Genomic DNA, 14188 nt, shown 5'->3' with positions numbered 1-14188 from the left:
TGGCCTACCCAGCAGTTCCTTCAGGCTAAATCACCCTCCACCTGAAACCTGTGCTGTCAAACGGGACGGCCGCTGAGCGATCGCCAGAGCAGGGCAACATCTGAGAAATTCTCGTACTCCCAAGCAACACAAGCAGGACCCAGAGGGAGCAGAGTGGGAGACAGAGTGGGGCAGGGACAGAGGACACTTTGGCAGGCACAAGATCCCTCCTCCCCAAACCTCGAAAGATATGTAAGCCCCCCCAGGACCTCTGAAGACTCACACTGAAGAAAAGGGGGTCCCAGAACTGACCAAGATCAAATTGCACGGGCCTGGTAGAATGGGAACTCAAACCAGAAACGAACTTGACTGAGCGGGGGAAGAACGAACTTGACTGAGGGGGGAAGAGAGATCTTGTTTCTTCCACTCCTGAGCTGTGGGTTGAGAGTCACACCACCTACACGTGCTTGGGAAGAGTTGGTTCTCTGCCTGATGAAGACTTTGTCACGTGAATATCTGTTCAAACAGCTCTGAAAAAATCTTTTCTGGTAGAATGAGTCTTTGAGATTAACTTTCCCCGCACAGCCAGGAACACAAACATACAATACACTCGGCTGCCTTCTGCTCAGATTGCTAGACCTGCAGAAGAAACATGTCTGTTGGGTTGGGAAGAGCTTTGGTATTGGCCCCATCAAGGCAAAAGGTCACCCCCTGAAGGGCAGGTGTTCCCTAAGCATACTCAAGCATGGGGCTGTCCCAAAGCAGGAACTGGAAATGTTAACATACTCAAAAACTTTCAATCTGTTCCACCAAAAGCATATGGACCTCACCCCCCACTGCCATCCTTGCTTTGGCTCAGGAAGCGACCCCAGAGAACATCAACCTTCCCTTGGGGAGATCAAGAGCTTCCAAAATACATTCTTTTTTTTTTAATTAAAGATTTTATTTATTTATTTGACAGACAGAGATCACAAGCAGGCAGAGAGGCAGGCAGAGAGAGAGGAAGGGAAGCAGGCTCCCTGCTGAGCAGAGAGCCCGATGCGGGGCTCGATCCTAGGACCCTGAGAGCATGACCTGAGCCAAAGGCAGAGGCTTTAACCCACTGAGCCACCCAGGCACCCCATACCTTCTTAAGATATAAAGGATTTTTGAAATCCTGAAAGATTTTTGTTGACTTAAAAACAGACACAAACATTTTACTGAACTATGTATTTCTACATAAACAACTCTATTACAATAAAATCAAGTGAAATTCACAAAGGTATACAAGTCTTCAAAGGGACATATTTTGGCCTTAAATATAAAAAGATAATTTGCCAAATAACATCATACTGAAACACATTAAGCAAAAACCATTAGAAACAGGAGAGAAATAGAAATTCCACAGTAGTGGGAGATGCACACACTTTCCTTAGTCTTAATGGATCAAGTAAGTAAAAATTAACTGTCCATAATATTAAGATTAATAAGGTCAAACTAATACAGAGAGACTGAATTATGTTCCCTTCAGAGAATATATCTTCTTTTCCAGTTTCCTAGGAATATTTACTAAAATTGACAAGTTGTTAGGTCCCAAGAAGATAGCAGTAGACGCTAATGCAGAAACTGTACAGGCCATACCCTCTTTGATAGCAAAGCAGTTAAACTCGAAATGTGTAACAAATGTTAAAAACAACAACAGCAAATATCAAAATACCTGGAAATTTGAAAGCATAATTTCAAATAGCTCTCCAGTGAAAAATGAAGTCAAATCTGAAATTGCAAATTGTTTATAACTTAGAACACCCTACTTAAAAATTTGAGGGATATGGATGAAGAAGTATTCAGAAGAGAAGTCACAACCTTACAATTGCTAGGAAACGCGTCCATAATTAAATTAGACAAAGTCAAAATGGCATTCAACTAAAGAAAGTGAAAAAAAATTAAGGAAATAACAAAAACTAACAAAAAATCATAAAACGGTAAAAGAGTAAATTTGGATTTAAGTGCCTTGAAAAGACTGATAAAATAAACTAATTCTGGAAAAACCACTCAGAATAAAGGGAAAGCACAGACACACAATGTTACTGATGAGAAAGGATAATGCTCCACACAGGAAAATCTGAAAATCTTAATGGAATCTTTATTAACAAACTTAAATGGCCCCAAACCCACAGAATAGGAAGAAAGTCTGCAGAGACCAATGAGCCTGGAAAACATTTTAAAAGGTGTCAAAGAATTATTTCCTAAAAAGGCACTAGACTTGGACAGTTTTACACAGATTATAAAAACATGAAGGAGCAAAAAATTCTCAGTATTATTTAAACTGTTTCCAGGGCATAGAAAAAAAGAGAGCAAGAGCTCCTCAAGTTCTTGTTTTGTTTTGTTTTTAAAGAAATTAACATAAACCCAACACCAGAACCTGACAAAGCAAGACAAAAAAAATCACACAACTATCCATCTTAACAACGAAAAATCTGAAGATATGAGCAAGCCAAATTCAGAATATTCTTCATACTTTAAAGCTCTTTTTATTATACAAGTAAGACATGAGACTTGTAGAAAAATCAGAAAATACAGACAAGAACACAAAATAAAAATCTACCATAAACTAACCCACCATAAATAACCACTGTTAACATTGGGTGGAGATCTATATTAAAAGAACTGTGCCTATACCAGGCTTTTCTAGAAATGCAAAGAGAGCTTAGACATTAACAAGTCTATGAAAAAGATTTCTCTTAGGTCATGATAAAAACCATTTGATCATCTTGACAGATGTGAAAAAAAGGAATTTAATAAAATTCTAACATCCATTACTCATAAAGCTTTCAGCAAACTAGAAAGACATCATTTTAATATATAAATTCAAATGTTAAGAATATCTTACACTAAGAGTCAAATTTATACTTCTAGAGAAACACTAGAAGTATTCTTTTTTTTTTTTTTTTTTTAAAGATTTTATTTATTTATTTGACAGAGAGAAATCACAAGTAGATGGAGAGGCAGGCAGAGAGAGAGAGAGAGAGAGGGAAGCAGGCTCCCTGCCGAGCAGAGAGCCCGATGCGGGACTCGATCCCAGAACCCTGAGATCATGACCTGAGCCGAAGGCAGCGGCTTAACCCACTGAGCCACCCAGGTGCCCCTAGAAGTATTCTTGCTAAGTAAAAAAAACATTTATGAAGAACGTACAAAACCAGTACAATTATATACATGTTACTTAACGTTCTTCCAAAAGTGATCAATGTGATAAGGAAAGGAAATAAGATAATTAAAAATATGGAGGTAAAATTATCATCACCACAGAACCATTATCTACCTGAGAGAGGCAAAAGAATAACAACAAAACCATTAGAAGAAAAGAAATCTCAGTAATTGGCTGGTTACAAGATGAACCACCAACTGCCACATTAAATAAACCAGAATACACACTCACTGCTCTCTATGCAGAGCTAAGAATGAGGTAGATTGACGTGTACTGACCCAGGAAGATACCCGAGATCTATTGCCAAGTAAAAAACGCAAGTAGTGGAAGAGTTGTAGTGTAGCATATGCTCAGAAGGATAAAAGAGAAAAACATTTTTAGAAAAAAAAAATGGGGGGACTATGCACCAACTGTTGACTGTCTAAGGGCAGAGGGATTTTCATTATAGGGCAATTTGAGTCTCTATGTCTTCCCCTAATGTGTACATTTATACAGCTCTTATGCTTTAAATAAAAGTCAGTGAGTCTAATTTTCATTTTAAAAAAGTAGTGCTTTATATAAACAGTAAGCAGTTGGAAAATACAACGAACAAGAGAGCTTGTTTACAATAGGAGCACAGCTTCAAAAATGACCCATGCTAGAAAAAATATACCAAGGTTACATAATACTTTATAAAGTTACTGAAATCAAAGTTGAAATATTATAAAGACATTACTTCTCTCTGAAGAATTATAAGAGTAAGCTATAAATTTTTACATGATCCAACACCCAATTCTTCTAAACATTACAAAATGATCCCAAATTTCTTTTAGAAATAGTCATATACAAAAAGTACTAAAATTTTTTTGAAAACGTTTAATTCGTGGAGACATTTAGTCTAAACATGCGATGGCAAACAATGGGGTACCAGTGCCAGACGTGTCACACAGAAAGCTCAGAAGGACACTTAATGATATAGAAGGATTGGGTATACAGCAAAAAATGGAATTTCTCTATCTGTAGAGAAAGGACACATTCCCCAATTTGGAAAAAAAAAATTCCCGATGGATCATAGATTTAGCTTTTTTTTTTTCACTTTATTTTTATTATTTATTTATTGGCCTATTTTAAAAAAAAATTCCAGTATAGTGCATACACTAACATTAGTTTCGGGCATGCGATACAGTGATCAAACAAGCCTCTCTCTCACTCGCTGCTCATCATGATGCATGTGCTCTTAATCTCCTTCCCTTTGTTCACCCATCCCCCCACCCACCATAGATTTAACTGCTTAAAAACAATGAGAGTGTAAGAATAAAATCCTGGTGACTATTTATACAGTCTCGGAATTAGGATCCGAAAGATCTTCATGAGCCTAACAGCAAAGATAGCAGGCATGAAGGGAAGGATAGGTTTGAATAAAAAGAAAGAAATGCTTAAATGTCCAAACATTTTAAAAAGCCATACGTACTTTTTTTTTTTTTTTAGAGATATTTATGGGGAAAGGAAGAATTTCTTAGAAATCACTAAGAAAGCTACTCATCTTATGAGAAAAGGGACCAGAGCAGATGAGTAAGTGAAGTACCAAAGAATACTTTCCAACCGATAGTTTTGCGAGTGAGGGTCACACTTGAATCAAACAATGCATACTGAAACTAGCGCCACCGCCCCACGGGAACACCAGTGTTAAAGGGGGAGCAGGACATTCTCACACAATGCTGGTGGGAGTATAATTTGGAATCATCTTTCAGGAAGGCAATTAGAGGCAATATATATTAAAAGTCCCCAAAATGTGTGTAGCCTTTTCTGTTAGTCCGGATAGGACATGTTAAGCTGCAGTGACAAATTAGCCCTGAAACCCCAGTGGTGTGACGCCCGAGGCTTACCGTTTACCCCACGCTCCATTTCCGTGCAGGTGCGTGGGTGGGTGGCGTGAGGGGAGAAGGAGGTTCTTCTGCAGTCCCTCAAGGACCCCGGCTGACAGACGCCCCAGGGCCGGGACATCACCCTGTGTGTAAGCAAGGGTGCACAGCCTGGAGAACGGGTCATGGGCATCTCACAGTCTTGGCCTGGGAGCTTCCCAGGTCTCTTCTGTTCAGGTCTCACTGACCAGAAGGTCACAGGACCCTGCATGACTTCAGATAAGGGGGCTCGAGTGCAGTCTCCCGTATGCCCAGCAAGGACAGGAGGAGACACAGAGCAGCGTGGGTGCTGCTCCCCACACTTCGGAACTACCGAGTTCGATTTTAGAAATGATCCTCAGTAAGTCTGACAAGTTTACAAAGATTTTAGAACAATGGATTTCATCATATCCTTGACCGTGACTAAAAAAATTGGGAACCACCCAAGTATCCGTGGGAAAACCCATATAGACATTAAAAATGATGAAATTTACCTCGAGTGACATATAGTCATGATATAATGTCACAATTGAAAAAAGTTACGAAACAGTTATGTGTAACATAATTGTATTTCATGAAAAAGAAATGAAATGAATATAGGTGCATTAAAAACAGTCTGAAAAGAGATATACTAAAATGTTAACAGTGGTTATAATCAGATGGTCTAATAGCAGGTGATTTTTTTTCTTTTCACTCATCTGTAGTTTCTTTTGAAAAATGTATATATCATTTAGGTACCAAAAATGCATTTAAGAAGGGAAAAAGAAACACGCCCTCATACTTCTGGGAGAGTCCACATGACCACCTCATACTAATCATTAAATTCTTATATTTGTTATAAGATATGCCTAATGGGCTGTTATATCACAAAACATCGCTACAATTTATTTAAAGTCAGGACTTTACATTGAAAGCAGTACAACAGGGTAAAAATAGTAACACGTTCCCCACAGCTGCCAATCATCAGACCTGTCAATCATCTGCCAAAATGTCCCACAGTCTGGCCTTCTGCCAGGTGTGCCAGGGGTCTGTGTGGCCTCGGGGACCACTTTTCACAAGGCTCTGCATCATCAAAGAGAGTAGGGCTCTGTACAATTTGACCCAAAACAAAAGACCCACAAACTCTTCTCAGAAACAGATTCCAGAACATTCAGCATCACTACCAAGATTATCAAAGACCATTCTTAGGTATATATATATTTTTATTTAAAACACTTCCTTATAGTTTCTCCCACTTTTTCCAAACACACACACACACACACACACACACACACACACACACACACACTCCTAAGTTCACCTTACCAAAAGTCACCTTCTTGCCTGGCAGGTTTTTAAAGAGGAAAACCCCATACCCTTGAGACAGATGTACAGAAAAGACAGGTAAAGAACATACATTTCTGCACAGGATTCCCTCTCTGTGATGCCACCGCCACTGCCCCTCCAAATATATGATATTCCTTTTGAAGAAATCATGTACTCAGAATTAGGCTCCTTTTAAACCATGCTCAGAATTAGGCTCCTTTTAAACCATGCTCATCATTTAAAAATACATACAGACAATGATTGCAAGCTTCTATATAAATTGTCAGCGCTTCAAAAATCCAGTGACATTTCAAGGAAATTAAAGAGTCGTGACTTTTAGAAGGACCAGTGGCACAAACAACCCACTTTCAGTGACGAGCAAAGGGCATGACGGTCTCCATCTCAAAGGGCAGACTCTTTTGAACGCCTATTCTAAAATCCCATCACAGCTGCCCCCTTTTAAGGTACACCCCGGTACAGTCCGTGGCCTGCCCGGTGGCTGGCTCTTATCCAACACTGCCTCCATTTCTAGACAAAAGCAGTCCCTTAGAATGGTCTGAGCTCTACTCTGTACTACCCCAGACTCGATGCTTCACGCCAAATGCAGTATCTACCCAAACCACCGGGTACCCCCAATCTTCAAGGCAGAGTTCACGGGCTGCCTGAGTCTGGAGCAGTCCACAGGGAGCCTGCGGATTGGAGACCACTGCCCACCTGGACAGTCTTCCTGGGGTCAAGCCAGGTCCCGCTCACCCGGCTGTAACCATGGGGCTGGCCTGCTCCTTCCCCAGAGCTGGCTCGTGTCGGGCAGGAGTGGGCAGCGGCTGGACAACCTCCCCACTCTGCCCTCTCAGGGCTCCCCACCTGTTCTGGACAATCCACTCTACTACCACCAAAGCAAGCCAAAAACAAAGAACTTGCAATGTTTGTGTTCTGCAGATCTGGCCTCTCAGAGCTTGGACATTGTTTTAACCAACATGCTCTCAGAAAGATCTCTGCAGAGCCAGAGACATTCAAACATGGAACTTACGGTCTGTAATGACTATAAATATAATTCTGGTTCACTCGTTTGTAAATCATCACTTGCTGTGGACATATATTAAAATGACTTAACTGCCATGTGCCCTCATCAGGGTCCCAGGGAACTTCTGTCTTGGCACGCAAAGGTCACAGAAGGAGAGCAGTGGCATGGCGCCCAGAAAGACACCGGACCGAGGTCCGGAAGAGCTGGATACGCAGAGCCTATGAAGGCTGCTGGGTGACGGGCATGTCGCTGTCTGTCTCTGTTCCCCATCTGCAAAATGGGGAATGACAATGCCCAATGCTCTCACCCACCTGAGGTCTAACGTGACAGCATGCAGGACAGCACGGGACAGAAGGGCCACCCAAGCTCCAGGTCTCTATGGATGCTGGCTCACTCTACCTTCAAGGCGTGACCACACTGTCCCAACCTGTCATTTGGGGGTTGTAGTCCCTGGACACTAGTAAGACCCCCCCCACCCCCTGCCCCGTCCTTCTCGATTTTGATGCACCCAGTTGGGTCTTTACTTAGAAGAAAAATTATTATTATTCTTAAAGATTTATTTATTTGAGAGAGAGAGAGAGCATAAGCAGGGGGAGGGGCAGAGGCAGAGAGAGAAGCAGACCCTCTGCTGAGTGGGGAGCCCCACAAGGGGCTCAATCCCAGGACCCTGAGATCATGACCTGAGCCAAAATCAAGTCGGCCGCCTAACTGACTGAGTCACCTGGGCGCCCCAGGAGGAAAATTATTTTTAAGGCCCATTATGATGAAGGGGTTCCACGGTTCACCTCGCCTCCTTCAGGCCCCAGGTTTCACAGATGCAGGAAAAAAGCTAATCCCCGCTCAGGCGACCAGCCCTGGACACGTCAACCTCAGGAGACGTGACCTGGCAAGGAAGTGGGGTCCTGGCTCACCATGGCCGAGCAGTACGGCCTGGCCGGCAGGTGCACGAGTGTGAGGCAGGTGTGAGGCCCGTGTTCGGCCTCGGTGAGGACGACTGAAGGACATCTGTGTAGTCAGATGTTCCCGTAAGCGAGGGCATGGAACTGGCTCTGGCAGAAGGTAGGATACACGCAGCACCCATGGGACCCACCCTCATGGTGCCAGGGCCTGTCTCTCCACAGACCCTCCATGTTGCCCCCAGGGCCATCTTTTCTTAAATAAAGTCAGCGAAGAAGCACTAAGATCTTTAGAGAAAAGCAGAAGGGAGTGAACGGCCAGCGCTCTCCTATAGCTGGGGTGCCTTCCCCGCTGAACCTGACGCCACCCGCAGGGGAGCCCCTCCTGCTCTTGGCTCCTGGGCTGCAACATAAGAGGCCACAGTGCAGATCCTACCACCTGGAAGGCGCTGACCACACTTCCCAGGGACCACGGGTCCTGACCACGGAGGGTCGCAGCAGCCCACTGTCATGGTGCTGCCCCCACAGAGCTTCCCACTGTCACTGCTGCAGGACACACAGAGAGCTCTGGCAACTCTATCTTCCTGTGACTGTGCCCCCACCCCACCCCCCAGCAGGCTCCAGTCAGCCAAGACTGTTCCTTCCAGATCTGTAAGTCACTGAGCAGACGGGGTGGCGGGCATTGACGCCCCGAGCTGAGGTTTTGGGACCCCAGCGTGGACTGCTCCCAGGCAACTAGCTCCAGGTCCCGTCTGCTGATAGGTGGGCTGACCTGTCCTGAGAAGAAACCCCTGGAGTCGGCGCTGGGCCACAGGGCCGAATCATGGCCAGCCTAGCAATCTGGGCTCCTGACCAGCAGGGAGCTGCTTGCTACTCCCCTGAGAGCCATCTGGGACTCCGGGGAAAACGCAGGCCAGCAGCAGCGTGTGTCAGGTCACCAAGAGTACCACCGGAGCACAAGATCCGGAGACCACCAGAGACCATAATTTCCACTTTGTCTGCCATGAGTCCAGTGTGTCCAAGCGGAGCTGCTCCCCAGCCTGCAGGTGCGCCCCCCATCCCCACTCCGAGGTGCCCGGGTGCCCAGCCGGCTGGCCTTCCCTCCCTCACCCGGACAGGAGCTCTCTGCTCAGAGACATGGTCTCAACAGCAGGGTTCATCCCAGGGCCTGGCTCACATGTGCATGTGCCCACCTGCCTCCTCAGGCTGTTTCATTGTTCACCCAGATCCACTAGGGGGAAATTCTAGAAACTCTTTCTAGAAGGAGATGTTCTCTTGCTGGTTCCCAAAGCAGGCAAGGGGGGTAAGGAGACACCAAAGACTCCATCACACAGAAAGGCATTTAGAAATGCCCATGGCCAGGGACTCAAACCATCTTGCCACATGCAGGAAGCCCAGATGCCCCTGGCCCTGCTGAGAAACTCAGTAAGAGAGGAGGGCTTTATGGCTCTGGTCCTTTCCTCAGCAGGAACAGAGAGAGGGCAGGGGCAGAAGCTCCTGTCGCTAAGGCCAAGGCTCAGACAGTTTGAGCAGACTCTCTCTTGAGAACTCCTGTGATTTATTTCTTAGTTGTCCAGTCCCAACATGGGGTCCCAGCCTACAGCCCCACCCTAGAGAAACAGGGTGGTCCCAGTTCAAAGGCACCGGGGGCAGAGCAGCATGGATGGGCTAGTGAGCGGCCTTGGACCAGCTCCTGCTGCCTCCTCTGCCACCCACCCTGCCCGGGGGCACCCAGAGGCAATCCAGAAGCTGAACTGCACACCATCAGTCCAACTCCTGTCCAGCGCTGCAAGAGGATGGATTGTCCAACAGGGTCCGATGGACTCCGCTGGGGGGGTTGATTAAAACACTAAGTGCTGTTTAAATGTTTAATCGAACAAATATTTATTAAGCACCTACTCTATGCCAGGCACCGTCACCGCGTGTGGCTCCCACCGCACAGCGATCTGCTCCGAAATTAAAACCCGGGAAAGGACCGTTGTGGCAACCCTACACACAGGAGGTGGGAGGGAGGGGGCGGAGGGGAGGCAGGTGGTCCCCTGCGCCCCCGACACCTGTTCTTTCTCGACCAGCGTCTACTAAGTGGCTGCTAGAAAGCATCTGGGTTCTGACCCGGAGGACAGCTGCTCCCCGTGCCCCCCGCCTCCCCACGGGCACCCGGACACTCCACGCTCCTCCGAAGGTGTAAAGGGTGTGCGTATTTGGATTAGAAAACACCTTGCTCAGGTGGTGCGGTTGCAACAGCCCTTGAGAAAGATACAACCGTCCCCGCCCTGACCGCGTGTTGACGGGGGACCCGGCGCGGGGTTCCTGAGTCAGCGGCTTCCCGGGGTCCGCAGCCTGGCCCAGCGGGAGAGGCGAGAGCGACCGCACCACCCACCACCAGAGTGCAAACGCACCCCCTCCCCCCCAGCCGACACACACGCCCTGCGGGGACAGAGGCACCGCCCACGGGAGGACGCCCCGCCCCCAGCCCCGCCCCCGCGTGGACAGAAGCACCGCCCACGGGAGGACGCCCCGCCCACCCCGCCCCCCGCCCAGCCCCTAGTTGTCGGACCCCAGCTTGGAGAGGCCGCGGCGGAAGTCGTGCAGGTCGTCGATCTTGCCGTCCAGCACCTCCAGGAAGCTCTTGAGCTCGACCTTGAGGTGGCGCTGGCGGTACTTACTCTCCTCGATGTCCGTCTTGAGGGACCGCACCTTGTCCTCTAGGTTCTGATTGTCTCTCTCTGCGGCCTGCAGCGAGACCAACGCGAGAAGGGCCTGGAGCAGAGCCAAGGGGGCGCGTCCGCCGAGACCCTGCCCCAGCCCAGCTGTCCCCTCTCGCCCCCTCTCCTGGGCCTGTGACTGGGAACATCAGTGCAGAATGTGGGGCGTCCCGGTGCGCCCCGCTCTCCTGCCTGTTCCCCCGCCGAGGTGCTGACAGGCGGAGCGCAGGACCCACTCTGGCCTGGTAAAGGACGGCCCTACACCGGTGCAGAGCTCGGGTCCTGCGGGGAGGAGCCGGCTGCAAGTGGGCCCTTTCACAGAGGCCCAGCAGAGGAAATGTGCAGGCCCTCCTCCCAGAAGGGTCCGCAGAGGCTACACGTGAGCTCAGCTATGGGAGAGAGAAAGGGGACAAACCACGCAGTGACTTGTTTCCTCCGTTCTACGGAGAGGCCAAGGCCTCCCTGTCCTCAGTGAGGCAGGATGGGCTGTGCCAGACTCAGGGCCGGCAGTCCCCGCTCTGGGATCAGGCGGTGTGACTGGGGAGCCAGTTGGGTTCCTCCTAAGGGCAGGGTGGCTTTGAGTCCCTAACAGAGGCATAGGCCAGCGCCCCACACACCCAGTGAGGGGCTGACTTTCTGGGTTTCCAGGAACCAGCGGCTGATACTGGGGTCGTACACCTGAATAACGTGCTCCTGAAGTAGGGGGAGGTGAAACAGGACGTGATCAGGAATCTGAGGCCAGTGAGGGGCACCGCTCAAGGTCATGTTCAAGGTCACTGGCTGGAGAGTAGAGAGGTGGCCCTGCTCTGGGGCTTACACTCTGCCCTGCCCTCACCCCGCTCCTCACAGCCCTAAGGCTCCATGGAGACTTCTGGGGGTGGGACACGGTCCCTGCACTACAGCTCTGCACAGGCCACTTTGACAGAAGCACAAAAAGCACAAGCCAGTCGTGCCGGGACTGCGGGCTTCTCCTGACTAGGAAGTCACTCTTCTTTACCAGGGGAGCTGTGAGAGGGGAGGCCCCAGAGAGACGAGTAACACCACGGATGCCTTCTGGTCTGGGCCAAGGTGAAGGGAGGCGCCCCTCCTACCTCTAACTTCTCAGAGACGTATTCACACTCTGACATGAGCTGAGGTATGATTTCACTTTGTTTGCGGAGGTCTTTCAATTCCTACAGGGGACGAAATGAAAATGAAAAAGGATGTGAAAGCAAGTCAGATAGAACGTCTCCTTGAAAACCTTAAAAAAGGGCGCCTGGGTGGCTCAGTGGGTTAAGCTGCTGCCTTGGCTCAGGTCATGATCTCAGGGTCCTGGGATCGAGTCCCGCATCGGGCTCTCTGCTCAGCAGCAAGCCTGCTTCCTCCTCTCTCTCTCTGCCTGCCTCTCTGCCTACTTGTAATCTCTCTGTCAAATAAATAAATAAAATCTTAAAAAAAAAAAAATAAAGAAAAAGAAAACCTTAAAAAAGCACGATCTGTGTGTATGTTAGCGGAAGCAGCTCTTGGAGTCTGCACCGTCCTCGAGAATAACAGAGGTGCTGGAGTCAGTACTCAGCACGCGGGTAATCTCGAAGGCTGAGTGTGTCACGTGTGTTATCACGGGAAGCTTGTACACCACCACAAAGAGATGGGGATTCTCAGCATCCCCATCTTCTAGGCAAACTGAGGCGTAAGATTGGTGCCTGGTCCACAGTCTCCAGCGTCCGTGCACTTAGCGGTCCTGTGCACTCCTCCCCCAGAAAACAAACGCCCGCACTGCAGGGGCTCTCGCTGGATGGACAGCACAAAGCCACTTCCGAGGACAGATCACCCACAAATGTTTCCGGCTGTTTTATGAATGTCCGGCTCCCCCTTGCATCCCAGCCTCGGTGCAGCTCTTGGCTGGCCCCCGTGCTGCCCCCCTCCCACCCAGGGCTGGTCACACCCCCCTACCCCGAGACACCTGCCGGGTCCCGGGAGACAGGGCCGGCGGGCGCCTCCACTCACCGTCTCCTTCTCCCGCAGCTCCGACTCCAGCTCCTCGATTCTCCTCTTGAGCTGCGTGTTCCTCTCCTTCTCCCGGTTTATCTCGCTGCACTGCTCCTCCAGCTCGTCTATCTGTAACGCACCCACGGGCTGAGGCCGGGAGGCTCCCCTACTCCGGCCGCTGAGCTGTTCACCACGACTGAAGTTCACCACGGCTGTTTACGCTCTCACAACAAACTGTGAACTAACCCACTTACGCATTGTTCCCTGTGGCTACAAGCAGACCCCGTGTGGCTCCCCCGCGAGGCTACCCGCCCTTCCCTGCGTGCTCAAGATGCCCTGTCTAACGCCAGCAGAGCCACGGCAGTCACAAAACCTGGCCACGGGATGCTCCTGGCTTCTGTTTCCCTCTCACCGCCACAGGGGGGAACGGTAGTTTGCTTTAAAGGACTTGTCTCGAGTAGGGACCAGGTGTCCCATGAATCTATCTGCTTCTCCCCATAATGACTTTTTACATCACTTGATCATGTCCTGAATTATTCTATTTCATCGGAAAGGTTTAAGACCGCAGGGAAGAGAACTGATCAACGCTGTGGGTCACCGGCCGCCCAGTGAGACGCAATGACATTTCAAACATTTTAAACCCGGGTGACCTTTCCTTACTGACGCACACAGGAGGGCCTGGCCTGTGGCGAGGCTCCTCCGGGAGAGCTGAGAGGTACAGGCTGGACGGGTGAATCCCCAGAGTGCCTTCTCCTCCCCTTCCCAGGCCTGACCCCTCGGAAGGGGTTCAAAGGCCTCACAGCCTTGGCCTTGCGTTCCGACGCTGAGCGCTTCCCAGTGGCCAGAGAGAGTGTGCAGAGTACAAGGCAGAAGGGAACCAGCAATAACACAAAAGCCCCCCACTGGTGGGGTCCCACAAGCAGGAAGGAGTCCTCAAGGCCAAGGGCGCTGGGTGGTCACAATGACGACACTTTCAGAGGCAGCTGCACGCCAGCCCCTGGGATCTGAACCCCCAGCTCCAGGAGCCACTGGGGACTCCACCTCCTTCTACCTGGTGTCCTGGAAATCAAGTTCCCAGTGCTTCCCAATCAGGCAGCAAACTCTAAGGAGTGTACTTCCTCTCTTCCCCCATCACACTCATGCAAAGGGACAGAGCCAGCTCCCTGCTTGGAAAGAAGACTGGGCATTCGATCCCGCTGGCAGCCAGATCGGCCTGGCCCCGGCAGGGAACGCACGGAGTCAGCACT

At 49.1% G+C, this 14188-nt stretch overlaps 1 protein-coding gene across 2 annotated transcripts in view; it reads right to left on the bottom strand.

The window, feature by feature from the left end:
- Positions 1–4224: 4224 nt before the first annotated feature.
- Positions 4225–14188, bottom strand: part of HOMER2 (homer scaffold protein 2) — an 88003-nt gene continuing 78039 nt past the window's right edge. For both annotated transcript variants that reach the window (XM_059179879.1, XM_059179880.1), the window contains exons 7-9: positions 12960–13070; positions 12065–12145; positions 4225–11001 (exon numbers count right to left, since the gene is read on the bottom strand). In XM_059179879.1, the coding sequence (XP_059035862.1) occupies positions 10813–11001; positions 12065–12145; positions 12960–13070 (381 nt within the window). In that variant the 3' untranslated portion in view covers positions 4225–10812. The remainder of the gene's footprint in view (positions 11002–12064; positions 12146–12959; positions 13071–14188) is intronic.

The sequence above is a fragment of the Mustela lutreola genome, chromosome 7 (genome assembly GCF_030435805.1).
Source record: "Mustela lutreola isolate mMusLut2 chromosome 7, mMusLut2.pri, whole genome shotgun sequence".
NCBI classification, from domain to species: Eukaryota; Metazoa; Chordata; class Mammalia; order Carnivora; family Mustelidae; genus Mustela; species Mustela lutreola.
Note: the sequence above shows the minus strand (reverse complement) of the source record. Positions and strands in the feature narration are given on the sequence as shown.